This window comes from Leuciscus leuciscus (assembly GCF_965113295.1).
Source record: "Leuciscus leuciscus genome assembly, chromosome: 20".
In the NCBI taxonomy this organism is placed as follows: domain Eukaryota; kingdom Metazoa; phylum Chordata; class Actinopteri; order Cypriniformes; family Leuciscidae; genus Leuciscus; species Leuciscus leuciscus.
The window spans coordinates 33,000,699-33,020,046 of NC_138744.1; the positions used below are offsets into that span (position 1 = coordinate 33,000,699).

The 19,348-nt window shown below is 36.9% G+C and overlaps 1 protein-coding gene across 3 annotated transcripts in view; it reads left to right on the forward strand.

Moving 5' to 3' along the window:
• The window catches only part of grik2 (glutamate receptor, ionotropic, kainate 2), a 239,825-nt gene that overhangs the window by 150,597 nt on the left and 69,880 nt on the right, over positions 1–19,348 (forward strand). For all 3 annotated transcript variants that reach the window (XR_014200724.1, XM_082150286.1, XM_082150285.1), the window contains 2 exons: positions 6,238–6,345; positions 10,919–11,029. Coding sequence is in view for 2 of the 3 variants with exons in the window: in XM_082150286.1 (XP_082006412.1) it covers positions 6,238–6,345; positions 10,919–11,029 (219 nt within the window). In the remaining variant the exon portion in view is untranslated. The remainder of the gene's footprint in view (positions 1–6,237; positions 6,346–10,918; positions 11,030–19,348) is intronic.

The window sequence follows — 19,348 nt, forward strand, 5'->3', positions numbered from 1 at the left end:
ACTCTTCAATAAACAATTTACATTTTTGAGACACTTTTGTCTGCTTTTTGCACTTTGCCAATGAAATTAGTTCCAACAAAAGCCACCATTGCGCAACAGGGGTGTTTCATTACTGAATGAATCAGCATTTTTCAATGAATCAGCATTTTTCAATGAATCGAGTGAGTCATTTATTCAGTGACTCATTCATAAACAGTCACTTGCTTCGCTCCTGAATGAATCAGACATTTCTAACTAATCGACTGAACAAATTATTCAGTGACTCACTCATTAAGACACTGACTTGTCACCACCTACTGGCATTTTTTTGTTTGTTTCATATTTAAAAGTATAATTTCATTTTTCCCATCATTTCATATTTTATATTCAAAATTGCATATTTGAAGCATAAATCTCACAACATTGTTTATGCAATTGTAATTGCAGTGTAAATGTATTCATGTCACATCTCAGCTGTATTAAAAATTCTGTGTAAATAAATCCAAAGGCCACTTCAGATGCAGCTTTTCTGCCACTTCTGCAGTGCTAAGATGGATCATGTTGATACTAATTTCATTTGAGTGGTACCAGACTGATTATGTCTTATTCTAATTTAACTTATTGTTTAAATAACTTTTTTTAAAGCAAATGCATACATTTAAATTCAATAATTTAAAAATGACGAAAACATTTAATAAGGTTTGAAAAAAATGCACTTAAGGTAAAAAAAAAAAAAAAAAAGGTCATCCGATTTATTAGAAACGATAATAGTAACAAAATAAACAAACACAAGAACTCTGAATCAAAATAAAACACAAGGAGAAACAGAGGACATCCACACGTAACATCCATGAAAGGGCAAAAACCTACAAGAAACAGGAGAAACACGGGTATATATAGGCAGCCACAAATGAATAACCTCAAAATAAAAGATATGACCCAAAAACATTGAAAACATAATTTCAAAAATATATTTGATTAGAAGGTGCTCCTAAATTTTGTCTGTGCTCTTTGCTGCGGTTTATGTGCCTGGCTGGTGAAAATTCAGCATCGATCACAGGAATAAATTGCATTTTAAGATATATTAAAATAGAAAACAGGTATTTTTAATTGTTTCACAATATATATTTTCTGTATTTTTGATCAAATAAATGCAGAATGCTAGGTGAGCAGAAGAGACTTCTTTCAAAAACATCTTACCGACCCCAAACGTTTCAACGGTAGTGAACATGCAACATATAAAGTGTCCAACCCAATCTCACGGCAATTCGTAAAAAAAATTTGAGGTGGCTAATTTGTACAAATTCATACGAACTCACTCGTACTAAGATTTTTGCTAAATCGTACATATTTTACGAGTTGCCCAATTCTTTTGAATTCATACGAATGACCTACCTCTGACCCCGCCCCTATATCTAACCGTCACTGGGGTTTAGACAAATAGTACGGATTCATACGAGTGAGGTCGTACGAATTCGTACGAATCAGCCACATTTTACTCACTCGTACGAATTGGTCTTGAGAAAGCGTTGAAAGTGTCACTCAAGGGTGCATTTCCCGAACAACGACGTAACTCGCTGCTTAAAGGGATAGTTCACTTTGAAATAAAATGTTGGTATGTTTTAGCTTACCTCAACGGCATCCAAGATGTAGGTGTCTTTTTTTCCGCAGTAGTTTCAATTTTGATATTTTTAGGTCAAACCGTTCTTGTCTGTCAGTCATATAATGCAGGTCTATGGTCACTGTCTCAAAGAGCATGCACAGAGTCCAAATTAAAACAATTCCCCATCGTCCAAATTAAACAATTCCCCATCGTAAGTACACATTGATGGCCTAAGACACGAAACGAGCGGTTTGTGTGAGAAAAAGAACAGTATTTATATCATTGTTACCTCTTGTACACAGCCACGTCCAAGTGATCTGAGAGCGCGGGCGGGTATGGATATATACACTAGATGTCGCCTTGGCTACGGTTTCGTTCCAATGAACTGCAGTAGCCAAGGCGACTTCTATTGTATATATCTATACCCGCCCGCGCTCTCAGATCACTTGGACGTGGCTGTGTACAAGAGGTAACAATGATATAAATACTGTTCTTTTTCTCACACAAACCGCTCGTTTCGTGTCTTAGTAATGTGTACTTACGATGGGGAATTGTTTATTTTGGACGATGGGGAATTGTTTCAATTTGGACTCTGTGCATGCTCTTTGAGACAGTGACCATCGACCTGCATTATATGACTGACAGACAAGAACGGTTTGACCTAAAAATATCAAAATTGAAACTACTGCGTAAAAAAAGACACCTACATCTTGGATGCCCTTGAGGTAAGCTAAAACATACCAAAATTTAATTTCAAAGTGAACTATCCCTTTAACTACCATAGTATGATGCAACGTTGAAGAAATCAATTAGCTAGTCACGACTGTTTCCCGAAAACGTATTGTCACAAATTGGCCGTTCAACCACGTTGGTTAATGAGGTCACACACGTGTTGGAGTAATAACTACTTTTAATGAATCTGTTTGAAATCGAATTAACGCTAGATGTTTTGCTATAAATTACGGACTATTTCTCATTTTTCTCAGTTATTTTGCTTTATTTCCAGATTCAATCATAGGCTCGTTCTTACATAGTAGAGCACGTTCACACATGCGCACTCTTCAAAAATGGTTCTTTGAATGTCTTGACAAACTAAAAGACGTAAATGACATTTGTATGTATTCTAAATACAAGACACAGGTTGTACTGAATGTCAGCTTGCTTATTTTGCTCAAGATGAGGATTTATTAAGCCCACATGTCATGCAAACTAGAAACTATGCTTCTAACCACATCTCGAGAGCTGTCGTTCCAACTACACAACTTTGCGATGCTGTCTGTGAATGTTCGTTTGAACGATGGTTTTGGGAAACACAGACTCGTTGAACTGTGCTGATAACGACGGAACTTGCGAACATAGTTGGCTAACGATGCTTTTGGGAAACACACCCCAGAGTAACTCTGAGTGCTGTGTTTCAGAGGTGCGGCAGATGACCATAATCTGACAGAGTTTAGAGACTTACAGCAGTTCTCCACCACTGTGATCCAGGCACCACAATCCACTCTATAAAATGCTCTCATCTTCACAGCGTTTCTGAATATATTCCTGGTCATAATGTTTTTGCCATTGTTTAATACATTATTGATGCCATGATCAATAGAAAATGTGCTTTAAATTAAACCTTCAGCAAGTGTTAATGATGTTAATTGCACCAGACAAATTACTTTTATGAATAAAGTGGTTTATCTTTTACAAGCGTTTGCTTGTTTCTGACCTGGAATAGCACTCCGTGAGAGCACTGCCGTGCAGAAGACAGCAAATTTATCTTAATCTAATGGAAATGATTCTTCTCCGTGCTATTTTCAGGAAAACTAGGACGGCTAATCTGAACTCTCCTGTCATTCTGCTGCCTATATTTAGACAGACTAAAAACCCTTCTTTTATTTGCTGTGCATGATATCTTAACCAGCCAGCTAAGACTAAAGGCAAAGCGAGGGAGATATAAATACATTAAAGCAGGTGGTCTGCTCTCCGTAAGCCAGTGACTCAAATCTGTGCTAGTGATGACCCTGCTCCAGACCCCCTGCCCTCCTCTGGATCTGCTTTGTCTAGACTACAAGTAGAGCCTGGGGCTGCGGAAAGACTGGTGAAGCTGTGCCGAGGTTTTTGTTGGAAATGATAATTAGAGGGCTGCTTAGTCTGATGACATTTCACCGTCTTTGAAAATGCCAAAGCACTAATCATGATGGATACCTGGTACCGACCTAAAAACAGATCCATCGTTTACAGTATATGCACTGTGGGGACTAAACACGTTCTGATGCATTGCAGCAGTGAATCACGCACGTACAAAAACACAAATCCATACTGCAACTGCACACTGATCCTCAACGTGATGACTCCGACTTCCAGCCAGACGGAACTGGATAAATATTCGGAATGTTCAGATCCAATCTGACTTCTGACCTGTAATACTGCCTGAATCATAATCATACACTGTTCGTTCGCCCCCGACTGAGCCTGGGTTCTCCCGAGGTTTTTTTCTCCATTCTGTCACTGATGGAGTTTTGGTTCCTTTCCACTGTCGCCTTGGCTTTTGGCTTGCTTAGTTGGGGACATTTAATATTAAACAATATTACTGATCTGCCTTACTTAGGGTGGACGATGACGCAATTTTCTTCTAGAAACAAACTTTGTTGTATTATTTTCATGTTATCACTGTGAAGCTGCTTTGATACAATCTTTATTGTAAAAAGCGCTATATAAATAAAGGTGACTTGACTTGACTTGACTAGCAGACCGTAGAATTCTCATTGTACCATTGTATGGTATCTGTTTTTTTTTTTTTTTTGATGACAGTGAATAGCAGAAATCACACTTATCTGACCTGTAATTTGCAATCTGAGAGCAACTCGGGCTGCCTTTTAGATGGTCGTCCCTGTGAAAAAGAACTGATGCAGCTAAACAGGTGTTTCTTTTTGATCCTCCGGGAAATAAACTTTTTAAAGCACAATTTTATTTTGTTTGTCTACTAACAATATAATACAGTGGATATATAGTCAATGCATCACAAAAAATTTGATTTTTTGTTTTTGAACATAATATATTTTAAGCTTATTTCACATCTAGAATTTTATGTATTTTAAAATAATTGTCTTGCATAATTTGACAAAAATAATGAAAAAATAACGTTATTGCATTGATTTGGTTTTATTTTAGTATGAATTAATTTTTGTTTATATATTTTCTGTATTAATTAAATAAAATACATTTTTATTCAATTAATTTTAAAGTTTTAGTAATTTTTTTGTGCATTTCTGCCATTATTATTAGTTTTTTGACATATCTTAAATACCAATATATTTTTCATCAATGTTGTTTTCAGTTCATGCGTGAACAGAACTTCACTTAACATTATTTGTAGCGCCTGCCATAAAAAAAAATGCAATTAGCTTTGTTCCTTGTAACTTTTGACATGAAACAAAGTCTGAGCTTTAAAATGGTCAATTTTATTATGAAATTCAAACAATACGTAAGGTTGTCGCTCTTGAATGTGCCATGGAAGATAAAGTGAAGTGTCACATGAACCGCTCATCATTTCTTCTAGACTAGACTAAACATGAATGAACATCACAGGGCTTGTTGAAAGATACAGTACAACTTATTGAAATGTATCATGTCTCATGTAATCACTCAATCAGTGTTTCAACCGCAAAATATGTAAATACAACAGCTTGTAAACAATATGTCACATAATGTTACAATAACCTCAGAAAAGCCATTCAGTGACCATAGATTCATTAGTTAGCTAGAAAAAAATAACTCTAGAGAGGAACATTTTGATATTCAGATAATATATGCACTATATTACATATTAATTATATTTGTATTTTACCTGTTTGAAGGCAAACAAGGGTAATTAATGATACACAGCTGAATAGAATGACTTATGTCAGTTACTCAAGAGTGGCGGGAAACTAGAACAAATGAAACATGTGACTGAGGATAAACAAACTAAAAGTCCATGAAAATGAAACTATGACGACACAAACAGACTAAGTATGACACCAACTGACAGGGTTCCTCGTGTAGTTTACTGCTTTAATTCAGAGAGATTTTTTTTCCCTTGAGAAAAATGTGTACCTGATATATGTCTAAATTAATTGATATAAAATTGAATCGAGAACGCAATTAAATCGAATCGTAAGCTTGTGAGTCCGAAGTCGAATCATGAAATTTGTGTCAATGCCCAGACATAAAGTCTAAATAGCTTTTAATAATTTATATGTATTATTAATTTAATCTAGTTATTTTAGTACATCAAGTTAAACTAAATGAAAATTAAAAATGCTCCCTTGGCAACTAGCTGAAATAAAACATTTTTATTTTTATTTTTTAAACACATTTTATTTTATTTTATTTTATTTCAGTTAAAGTTTATTTTATTTCAAGTAACATACGTTTATTTTTTTTTTATGGTTTGTGTTTTAGTTAACTATAATAACAGTGGTCTGAACAAAACGGATCTGATCACATGAGCTGTACAATGACAATGTGAACAGTCTGTACTGCAGATCAGATTTGAAAAAAACATACATATCAAAGTGCAAAACGTACATTCTGATAAATAATGCATATGCACTGTTTAGCCAGAAAGGAAGAATTCATTGGATGTTGCAGGTTGGCTACAATGACTATTTTTCTTTAACCTCCAGGCCCACTGGGACGGCTTGACCGGACGGATAAATTTCAACAGGACCAACGGCCTGAGGACAGATTTCGATCTGGATGTGATCAGCCTAAGGGAAGAGGGACTAGAGAAGGTGCTGAATTCCTCTGGTTTCATATGTCCTTAGTTATGTACTTGCTGTCCTTCATAAGGACAAATGTGTGTACACCTGAAAATACACACACTTACCCAGCCACTTAATGACAGGCAATAAAAATGCTCCCCCCCCACACACACACGGAGAGCCTCTAACCTCCCAGTTCTCTTCCACATGTGTCTGCAACTTCATGAATAATTTATCCCATTAATAATAAGGCCCTCAGTAGCCCTTTAGCCTTATGAAGTCTGAATTAAACAGGTGATTTGCAATTACAAGCTACTGGCTGTGTGTTTTCTGAAGTACTTTGTTTTTTGATGGTTGAACGTGTGTGAACGACTGCACTTTGTCATCTTGTTTTGAGTTGTCAGTTCTCAAGAGGGTCCTCTGAAGTAAATGAGACGGGTTTGAGAAGGGAGGAATGGGATTGCAGTCCTTTGGTCCGCTGAAGCAATTCTCATTTACTCACTCTCTTTTTTCCATCTCTCCATTTTGCTCTCTTGTGCATGATAACATGGTCTTCACATCACCTAAGCCTCAGTACAGATAATGTCCCAATGATTAAAGAACCCAGACAATATTCACTAAAATGTCTCGTTAAGGACTGCAACCCTGGTTCACTGAGAAGGGAATGAGACGCTGCGTCTGAATGTTGGCGTTATGTGAACGCTTCTGCGTGACTGCATATGATGCACGTGTGAAATCACTCCAAACTCACTGGTGAAAGATAGTCCCATGACAGATGACAGTTGTAAAGGACTACCAGATCAAACATCTTCAGCTTCTTATAGGCTGAAGTAAGTCACTCAGAGGCATGCAGGAAGTATGACAAAGCAACGCAGCATCTTGTTCCCTTCTCAGGGAACCAGTTTTACAGTCGTAACTGAGCCGTTCCCTTTCAAGGGAACTCAACGCTGCTTCAGAATGTTGGGAACATCCACACCCACTATGCCATACTGCACAAATGCCTGCCTAAAAGTTGTGAATTGTAACGAGCACAAAACTCGAGTCTCAAGCACTTGAGAGCGTGTGGTAGATTCCACATCCAGGCTATAGAACCTGAAGAAGGGGTGTGGAGAGGACCAGCCGGCCAAATCACAAACTTCTTGAAAGGAAACCCCTCATAACAATGCCTTAGAGGAAACCACACTCCTAGTAGAATGTGCTCTGATGACTTAGGACAAAGGAAAAATACACACCTCTTGAGCCACAGAAATTGCCTCAACAATCTATTTGCCTATGCGTTGTCCTAGGAGAAAAAGGATCCTGAAGGAACTCCAGCACTGAACCAACCGGGCAGTTAACTGGGTCAAAATTAAGAGAGTTTCCTCTTTAAGGCATACAGTTTCCTTGTGGAGGGAGTCCTAGAGTTAAGAATGGTCTCAACAACTTTAGTTGAGAGACCAGAGTTCAAGTGTTGATCCCCCTCAGTAGCTATACCCTCTCTAGAACTACTGGGAGAAAAGCAATCAGGGGAAAAATGCACAGGCAAAGCCTTGTCCACGTCTGAAGCATGGTATCCAGCCCCAACGGAACTGGCTGTATGAGGGAGAAAAGAGCGGGCAGTGCGCTGTTTACAAACAGTACACTTCCGCCTGGCCGAACTACCTCTAATCAACTGTTTCTGCAAGTCTCCATTCTCCGGGCCGGATGTCTGCCTCCTGATTCAGGTGCTCAGGGATGTAAACAGCCCTCACCGAGAGCATCTTTCCCTGCGCCCTGAGGAGTGTCTGGTGAATAGAGATCACGACCACAGAGCCCCCAAGTGATTTATGAATGAGACAACCGATGTGTTGTAGGATAGGAGGAAGTATCTCAGAGCTAGAAATGCAATCCTTATTACCAGGCAATTTGTGTGCCATAAAGGATTGTGACCTCTCCACAGACCTTGAGTTGAGCGGCTGTCTAGGACCGCACCCTGGCCGATTAGGGAAGCATCAGTCATTATCATCTTGTGACGACAGGAGGCCCCCAGCACAGGACCCTTGCCCAAAAACCAAGGCGTCTTCCACATCACTAGGGTACGATGACTTCTGCGCATGATGATGAACCCTGAACCCTGAACCCTGATGATGTGAAACCCCTTGGTCTTGAGTCATTACTGCAATGGTCTCATGTTTAGAAGGCCCAAAATAATCCCATTGGACACGACAGCCATGAGTCCCAACAGTCTCTGAAACAGTGATGGCTTAGCCCAACCTGATCTTACCTATGGCTGAGAGAATCGATTTGATACGAGCAGGAGACAGATGTGCCTGCATCATAGTCGAGTCCCAAAATCGATTCTAGAAAAGTGGTTCTCTGTAATGGAGAATGCACATTCTTCTTTAAGTTTAGTCTAAACCCCAAGTACCTCAAGTGCCCAGACTGAGCTAGAATAAATCAGTCGTAAATGTACTTGAGCATTTCCCTAGAATCGCAACAGAGCCAGAGCTGCATTCATGCACTCTGTGAAGGTGCTTGGTGACGAGGCTTGGCCGAATGGAAGAACCTGATATTGGTAAGCTTTGCCCCCGAAAGCAAACCTGAAGAACTTCCTGTGTTGAGGAAGGATGGATTGAGAAAGTAAGCATCTTCTATTGTAACAAACCAGTTGCCAGACTTGATTTGGAACTCAATAAATTTCAGCGTTAGCATCTTGAACTCGTAAGTCCAGAGGGTATGGTTTAGATGACGGCAAGTGCTTCAGATGCAGCCACACAAAAGCATTCCCATAGCGTCAATATTCTGTCTCAGCACTGAGCTCCCTCGAAAGGGAACTGTTTTATAGATTCTATGGCCCTACAAGAGAACTCGTTGGATGTTGGAACTAGGGATGGGACGATACACTTAAACTCACGATACGATGCACCTCGATATGCCAGGGTCACGATACGATACGTCACGATACGATATCAAAAAAGAACAAAAAAGAAAAAAAAAGGTAGTGCAGACTAACTTTTTTTTCTTATACATGCCATGGGATTAATCAATGCATGCTGATGATGTATAATAATAATAATTAATCTGCATACCCTAGTTTTGCACAGATGTAACAAGACTGACAGTGACACAATAAGACCTCATGTTAGCATCTTTTTATTTATGTATGTTCTTTAATGTTTGATTATAATTTTACTGTCTTCACATAGGGATGGGATTTGATAAGATTTTATCAATAATAATGCCAACGATTCTGATTATCGATCCAATTCTTTAACGATTCTCTTATCGATTCTTGATAGCACTGTGTGGAAAAATGTTTAAAATGCTTTTAAAAAAAACTGGTTTTATTTATTTTAAAGTTTAAGCTTGAGTTAGCAAACTGTACTTTTTATATAATGTATGTAATAAATAGAACCTTATTGTAAAGTGTTACTGATTAGTTATACACCGATTCAGACGTCTCCTGAGTTCACTGTTGGAAAGATCAGTTGTTTTAACGATTCATTAAAATGAATCGGTTCAAAGGAGTCATTATTAGTTCGCGAATTGGACGTGTCGTGCGCGTTGTGTGATTATCCCAGCAGTTAGGACATGGACATCCAAGATTTGTGTCAAGTTGTCAACATAGAAAACATTTCATCACAGTATAGTTTTATTTCGTTTAATTAAAGTGTTGTTTTATGTCAGCTGAATGTCCGGAACGCTTTTCAGAGAAGATAAGGAAACTTATTTAGCACAATTCACACCCAGCAGTATAATTCAGGGGAAAAAAATATCCGAATGCTCCACACGAAACTTTGGTCTTCCGACCTTTTACCACCGTGTCGATTTATTTTGATTAATATGTGCGAGGGAGAGAGAGCAACACAGCGCCTAGTTTGGAGACGGTGAAGTCGTTTACACAGAGAGTGCGCGCGCGCGACCGGCTCTCTCTCTCTCTCTGCTCGTTCTTTTAGTTAAAACATGCGCCCTGTCACAAACGCAGCCGTTCATCTACATTACTCACCGATCAAATAAGACTTTGGCGGGACAAAAATTCACTTTGGCGGGCGCTAAAACAAGTTCATTGCAGGAAAATTCATGCGTGAGTTTCCATTAGACTCGCACGGTATGTGTGTGTGCTTCAAGATTATGACGCAAGTGCTAAGATTCCGATTGGCCCAGAGAAATGTAAATTATAAGAATTATCCAATAATGTTTCGCAATTCTAGCCTGCATGGCAGTTTACTGTGAGAAACAAACCGCTGTCTTGACGTGACGACGTACCGCACCGTTCCCCGGATATAATTTTTTTTTTCATTTAGTTTTACCCTGCTTGATCAGCAGATGGTGCTGCCAGCCTGCCACCAACTGTATGTCTGCCCCATATACATACACACACATATAATACACTAAATTATTTATATACTACGCAAATCATGCAGCAGTGCCATCTATCTTTATTTCGCGATCCATTTTTTTCGACCTCGATGCGTTTCGTCACGTTTTGTATCGCGATATTTTGTCAAACGATATTTCGTCCCATCCCTAGTTGGAACGTGCTCTTTATTATTTGTATTGAGGAATTCATTCTCTTTTTTTTTTTTTTGTATCATGTCATAGATTTATGAAAATATAAATATATATATTTTTGATGTTGTTGCAGATTGGGACATGGGATCATGCAAGTGGTTTGAACATGACGGACAACCAGAAAAAGGCAGCCAATGTGACTGACTCTCTCGCCAACAGATCGCTGGTGGTGTCCACTATACTGGTAAATAAAATATTTTATTGCTTCTATGCACTTTATTTCTTCTAGTTTGCATGCATAATACTTCAGTTATTGTCCATAAGTGTGTATAAAATATAAACATAATTTTCTTAATCAGTATTTTTGTCTTATTTTACCTTAAAAAATCTAAACATCCACATAATAATACTTTGCTTGAGAACTTGTTTTCAGAGCATATATTTTGGCAATTTTTTAAAAAGCATATATGTAACAAAAATGTATAAGGTTTATGCTTAAATAAAATAATAAAGTAAAATAAAATAAAATGAATTGCAGTGAAACGGGTCCTGTATTTGCAGCATTGTACTGTACATTGCACTGTTCACTGCTGTGTTCCTGTTTTTCATGTGTTGTTGTTTCTTCATTTACCTCATACATGTTATTTGAGACAAATTGTGTGGAATAGCATTCTAAAATGATCTTAAACTGACACTATGCCACTGACACTGACAGCAGACCCTGACAACTCTCACTAAATTATATAATATTATATTGTATTGCTCCTTCACCTTCTTTTCTCACACTTCTCTGATATCTGAAGCTAAAGGCAGCTCACTCATGTCAGATTGCACTACCATAGTCCCTGAGTGACGAAGCACTCAAGGTTTGTGGTTTGAGGCTGTTCAAACCATTCCGGTCTCTCACCACCAATCAGGATGGTAGCTTTGTTCCTGTCATCTGTTCATATGCCGTGCCTACTGATGAAATAAACTTGGGAAACTCTTGTATACAGACAATTATATAAGTGAACTACTCTTTGAAGTATCTCTCTGTTCTCTTTTAAGCATCAGTTCTATAAGTTAGGTGTTTTTCAAGTGTGTTATTAGCATGCTTCTTTTAAACTAAAAAATATAGATTATACTTTCAGTCTACTTTTTATGTACTTATTGGAAACAAAATACTTAACAAAATTATACTTCAGTATTCTCAGCTTATTCTTGTAAGTCTTAATATTTTGATTGAGATTAATAATTATATCTACTGCAAGTATACAGAACAGTTTGGCTTTCTTTTACTTAAACTTTTGATCAGACTTAAGAAAAGTATAATTATTCTAAGGCTTGTACTCTATTGATAGAGTAGCCTATTAAATACTTTAAAAATACAAAAAAACTAAATATGCTTAAGTATATTTTTCAAGTAAGTGTACTAATATCAGTGCACTAATAGTATACTTGCATGTGTACTATTCCCATACTTTTTGAGAGAAAACTGGCCAACTCTTTAGTTTATAAAAGTGTACTTTTAAATGTACTTTAATTATAGTAGTAGTACATTCTGAATTTGCCACTAGTTTAAATCTACGTTTTTTCTTTCTTTTTTTCTAGAACTGCAACTATACTAGTGAACTAATAGGTATATGTTAGTTCACTAGTCATATACTTCTAACCCGTTTTTAGTTTATGAAAGTACACTTTGAAGAATACTCTCAGTAAACTACTGTTTTAATATTATTTTATACTGCAAGTTTACTTGTAAGATTTCTTTAAGTGAACTACTTTTACCTTTACTATTTCATATATTATTTGTGCACTTTAACTATCCACTGAAAAAAATAGTGTTGTCCAATACCAATGTTTACCCCCACCCCCCATCCGAATTGTAAATTCGTTCATATGTGAGATGCCAGTGTTAGCTTATTTAACTCTTTAGCTTTAGCAGAGGGAGATATAAATGTGATAAAAAAACATATATATATATATATATATATATATATATATATATATATATATATATATATATTGTTTTATGTTAATACATTTCTAATATGAAAATTAAAAATAGTAATGATAATATTAATGATAAAATGCCTGTCAAAGTTATTGACTTTTCGGGTATTTTTATTGAACACATACTCCAAATTGTGTGGCACTGTGGCTCGGCACTATGGATAGATTTGGCATGGGTTTCCTCTGGGTGACTAATTCATTCCTTAGTGGCAAATGAGCTATAAAGTGTATATGGATATTATAGCACAGATCATTTGCTTTTGGGATAATTTGTGGTGAAATATTTCAATACATTTTGAGATCTCTGCCTTTTGATTGCATAATTTGGCATTTTGGCAAATCTGAGCACAGGCTGATCCTTTTCAATCTCTATAGTGGGACCTTTTTCTGAGGAGAAACATCTGAGAAACAGCTGTTAGCTATCTTTGTTATTGTCCATTCAGTCTTATTGCTGCTAGGAGTTGAGCTGTTGAAAGGGTTTCCTAAATGAATTTCTACGGGGTTATAGAATGAATTGGTACATTTTTTGTCATTAAGTGACTAATTGTATGCATTTATAAATTGTATAACACATTGTATTTAATCATAATCATTTCACATCAATCACTTTATTCCAACTACCTTATTTGAGGACTGACATAGAAATAGTGCAGCATTCTAAATATTTCTGAAACGTTTTTTTAAAGCCTAATTTTGTTTATTTTCATAAATAACAGATTTCCATTGTGACCCTATTCTGAACCTGCATGTGTACGTGAATGGTGTATAATGCTCATCACTGTCATTGTGAGTTGTGTGTGTGTGTGTGTGTGTGTGTGTGTGTGTGTGTGTGTGTGTGTGTGTGTGTGTGTGCGTACGTGCGTGCGTGCGTGCGTGCGTGCGTGCGTGCGTGCGTGCGTGTGTGTGGAATATTCAGGACTTTGTATACTTAGTTAAAAATATCTAACACTCATAGCTGTAATTTCTTTTTTTTTCTTTTTTTTTCTGAAATCTAAGAGCAACAAATACATCAGATGAACCTATGTTTAATTTCTACAGTGAACAATCAGTGTTATTTTACGTTTAAGGTCCTTGCACACTGAATCCGAAATTCCCGTCCGATATTTTTGCACGTTAAAAAATAAATACGACCTCACGTTATGTCAATCACACTTGCACACTGCTTCCGAAACTTTCGTCCGTCAAAAAAAAAATTCGGATCGTGTTAGATTTTCTGCGTTTTTCGCATCCGTAACAAGCATTTGAATGGTGTTTTGACAACTCAGAGCCACCGAATGACGGATACGAAAAAACGCATGCGAAAATTTTGGATTCAGTGTGCAAGGACCTTTAGGCAGCTTTTAGGATAAATGTGCTGCATAAAGTGTGAATACCAAGCATCTCCAGGTGCACCCTTGAAACCAGACCAAAAAAGATTTGTGCACCCCTGTTTATAGCTCCTTACTTAGTATCACTGTGTGACAATGAGGAATGATCACCTCAAAATGTAGATGCTGGTGTGAAGGAATTTATCTAAATAAAATGCATGCACATCTCTCGCTATATTGCTCACGTGCCCCGTGACGTTTGCACACGTACCAGGTTCCCGACCCCGGGTTTATACCAGAAGCTGATGTGTCGTCAAACAATGTCACAAACTTGCATTAAAATTGCCTTTTGATTGAATAGATGAAAACAAAATGACAACATAGAGGTTAACAGGTTTAATGACACAGGAAACAGTCAGTCAATTGACATTTGTGGCATTTCAGAATTTCCACATCTTCATTTTTTGTCCCTTTGATCATGCAGAACAGTTTTCTGTATTCTGAGTCAGAAAATGAAAAAGGAAAATGTCTTCACTTCTCTATGCCTCTAAATTCCCTCACTATTGCATCACTCAATGTTTCTGATGATGGACTTGCTGTCGAACTGTTTCAAATATTGGAACATATTTACAGATTTCAAATTAGAACGTATGCACAAATCCCCCCACCTTGAAAAAAAATAAATATATTTTTTTAAAGTTTGTTAGTTAAAGGAGCTTTATTTACTGTTAATTTTATATGTATGTTTAAATAAATTTGTCATGAAGACATGTACCAAATTAGATGGTTCACTCTAGTTTACAGCATTAGCTTGGGAGAGATTTTTATTCTCCTTAAGAAAACCAAACTATCGCTATCGGAAGATATTCTGAATAATTGGTTATCAGTATTGGTGGAGAAATTTAGTATCGGTGCATCTCTAATCATTATGTTAGATAAAGTGGTTTAACTTACATGTGCATTAGGACTCCAAGATCCTCCCTCCCACAGTGAGTTTACTTTTGTCAATAAACAAGATAAATTCCAGGCAAAAGGTACAATTCATTAAACTGAGTATAGTGCAAGTTTTTATTCTCTCTCAGTGACCGATCAGAATGGATTAAATGCTACAAATGCTAGTTGTGTGAGTCAGGCGGCCAAGGATCAAAGCTGTCATGAATGAAAGGAGAGAAAGTGTGAGAGGAGACTGCTGGGAGGGGTGAATGCTAAGCGCTGAATGTCAGTCCTTACATGAAAGTTTAATGCCCTCAGGTTTGCCTCTGAAGCCGTCATTGTGCTGCTGCAGAAAGGGGATTGTTATTAATAGGCTGTGAGCAAACATGCTGCAGGTTTGCGCTTACATTAAAAAAAATTAAATTAAAAATAATGAAAGGTGAGTTGAGAGACCTTATCACTGCAGAAACTTCCATTGACTGTACATGAGTGACATAAATGCATTTTTGCCCTCTTGAACTAATTTAAGGAGCATTTGTTTATTGTTTTAAGAACAATATTTCTAACTTTATTAAATGAATGTGTCATATTTTGTAGAGGTGGTATGAATACATTTGCACTGCATTTACAATTGCATAATCAATGTTATGAGATTATAAAAAATGTTGACTATAGAAACTAAAACTATAACAAGAATATATAAACTAAAGTTGACATTAGGTGGCAGCAAGTCATTTAAAAGCCACCTTAAATGAATAAGTAATTGGCTCATTCATTCAACCAATTCCTTCAAAAAGGCTGATTTGTTCAGGAATGAAGAAAGTGACTGTCTTTATGAATGGGTCATTGGATCATTCACTCAACCAATTTGTTCAAAAACGGAGATTCGTTTAGTAACGAAACACCACTGTGTATTGAATTTGGGTGGTATATTTGCAACTAATGTTTGACCCTGCTATATCTATTCACTGACTTTGCATAAGATAATGGTGCCTTGTTTTAATATTTGTTAAAATCAGTTTATTTTTATTTTTATTTGTTTGTGTATACATTTTCTCCTATGGCCATTTTTGTTAGCTACATTTCCTAGTGCTTACACACACCTTGCCTGAGTAACCTGACAAACGTTGGCTTTGTAATCTTGTTTCCAGGCAGATATTGGTTGCTAGTATTGTATGCAGTACACATCAGTTGATGAATAGTTTACTCACATTTTACAATACAGTTCGATTTTGTCTTATTTTCTCATCTTCCAGGATGTTTTGTTCTCCAAATCTGTGATTAATAGCTGAATGAATAAAATTTCAGTGTTACAATTTTAACCAGCAGTCTAGGGTTGTTGAGTTCAGGACGCAGCAGTGCAGTGTCTTCTATAGCTTTGCTACTGGATTCAATTGCCCCTTCACCTCCAGATATTACTCTATCTGGATGTGCACTGCTACACAGCGAATTGGACAATTAATAAAACTGGGGTTTAAAAAAAAAAAAAAAAAAAAAAAAAAAAAAGGTTTGATTGAGCCAGTACCATTGTTTCCAGGAGTCAAAATATTCAAGTTTTTAATTAGATGGCAAGTGATGGAAGGTAACTTAGCCTTTAGGGGTACGGTAGTTTCTCTCCATCTGCTGAAAGGATTGCTGGTTTAATTAGACTTTTAATTCTCTCAATTGCTCTTTTATGAGTTTAGATGCAATATTTGCTGTTCCAGGGGACGTTGTAGTATAAATTGTCTTAGGCAGTTTAGATGCTTCTTAGACAGACATGTAACATTGCATTTACATTTATGCTATAGCAAACACTATTATCCAAACTGACTTATACAATAGAGGAATATAATCAGTTCATCAAAGAGCCGAAAAATATTCATAGTATACAATTCTAGGTTTATTAGAAAGCTAGATTCAGATTAAACGTTGTCCTTGTCTCAGATTTTCTACTCGGGGAGCATTAAAATAAAGTGTTAGCAGATATTAAGCAGACAGTCTACTAATCCTCTAATGAGAGTTAGTATTTGCAAAGTTACTTTTAGTTAGTAGAATGTCTAAAGTGGACTATTGAAATACAGTGTTACCCAAAAACGATTAATCTATGTGTAGGAGGAATGTTATATAAATTATAGATATCCCTAATGATTTACATTATTGTTTGTACAAAATATATTGTTTCCCAAAACATATATTAATACATAGATTATACTAAGAAGAGTAAATTGAGTGTGCAATGCTTTTAAAAACATTAAATGGGGAAATCTCACAAAACTTCACTTCAAAATCAAAATGAAGAAACTATTATGTAAAATATTGATTTTATTATGATTTTATATTCATAACATACAGTATCAGTGTCGTCAGTGCAGCGGCTGTTGTCCTGGCTCTTTTGATGGCATAGTGTACTTAATAGGCCTGGGGTAGTGGAGTCCTACCCTTAAAAATGTGCTGTTGCCCTCTGTGGGCCGTAATGTTTGAATTATTCTATTATTATCACATAAAAATGTTGCAGTGCAAAACATCTTAATGGTCTTCAAATGGCCTTCATTTCCAAATGGGCAAAATATAATATCTTTTTTTGCAAAATGATGCATACTCCTGAGAGCTTTTGCGAGAGTTACCCAAAATGTATTCAATATGAAATAGATCTCAAGAAGAAACAAAATTGCTTTTAACAAACTTCTGAAGTCACTCAAGTGTTTTTAGGAGTGCAGAGGTCTCCAGATTCGTATTGTTGATCAAGGGTGGTTTGTGATGCAGAAATAGCAGGTTTTCAGCAACATTAATCAAAGACTTCTGGCACTTCTGAAAACGTAATGCATCTCCTGCTATTTTTCCATGAAAAGTTTCACAAGTATTTCAAAGCATTCTGGAGCATTTTCAGATATGAAGATGCACCTTTCTCAGATTTGTGGGAAGCTGTCCTACCCATCAGCCACTGCATCTTTCTGACCTTGAATTATCTGCTTTCTGTTTGGCGTAAACACGCATACTCACACAGAGACGAGCTTTCAGGTATACACTCTCTCGCTTCCTGTCTTTCATCACAAATTGACATTTCCATTGAAAGGAAAGAATAGAGAACAAATAACAGAAAAAGACAAAAATGACAATGCCAAAGGATGCATTTTAAGACTGATCAAAAATAATTGTAAAATCACTGAAGCTAATTAAAAACCCATTTGCAAGCTAAATGTCACACGTCTGAGCGATATGTTGGCTGTGCAGACTGGTAGATCTCACAGATGTTTGAGTTCGGCACTCTAAATGAAACCCAGCTGAATGTAAAACCAATCACAAAGAAAAGCCAAATAGAAAAGAAAGCCGCAGTGCTCAGTGAGTATTCAGCTTCAGCGATAAGTCAAAGCGCTATGTGTGTTTAAAAAGCTCAGGTAGTTATGAAATATTATCGCTCACTGTGAGCAACCCTCTCCAACTTCGGCACTGTTTCCATGGAAATACACACATGTACAAACAATGCTCAAGCACAAAGAGCTCAGTGGGGTTATTTTACACTGCTTTCGGCCAATGAAAATCTGACCTGAGCGCTACAGGCCTGAAGGAGCGTGCGGTCAGTGCTCATAAACTAAAGGTAGCTCTGACTGAGCTGGAAGCAACACAGGTTCCCAGTCCAATAACATCTCAGAGCTCTAATGTAAAAGCTCTTATTGGCTCTGTGTTGATTTAGAGCTCATGCACCATGAACGGTTGAGCGACTGAATTTAGTGAAGCAGAATTCATGACCTGACTCATGAAATTATGATTTTACTTTACACAAAATAAATTGTGACTGGTACATTCCTATAGAAAACTCTCCGTCATGATGCTATGCGGTGGCTAAGGGTTTTCACCGTGTTGCTAAGGGTGTTTGATAAGGCATTGATATGCAGTTACTAAGGTGTTCTGAGTGGTTGCTAGGGCATTGCTGTGCAGGATGTTCTGAGTTCTTAAGTACATTGCTATGTTATTGCTGAGGTGTTCTGGGTGGCTCCATTTCTAAAAGAGCCAACCCCTAATCTCTGTGATATTCTGGTCTTTAGATATGGATTAAGTCATTCCTTCATTGCAAATCTAAAGGATTTGTTTCAGCAGTTTTACCAGCTGATAAATGAATGCTGCATAGTTTGAGGTACCATTCATGTCTGTAGCGCAAATGTGTGCTATTGTGAATCTGCTTTGAAAACATTTGTATTATATAAAGCCCTGCAAAATAAAGGTGTTTGACTTGGCTTAAACTTAGTGTTACCGGTTTGTTTATTGATTAATCCTAAGTATGAGATATAATAATAGAGATGCTTGCCTTATTAAACACCACTAATTAACACTATGATGAAAGCAAAAATGAC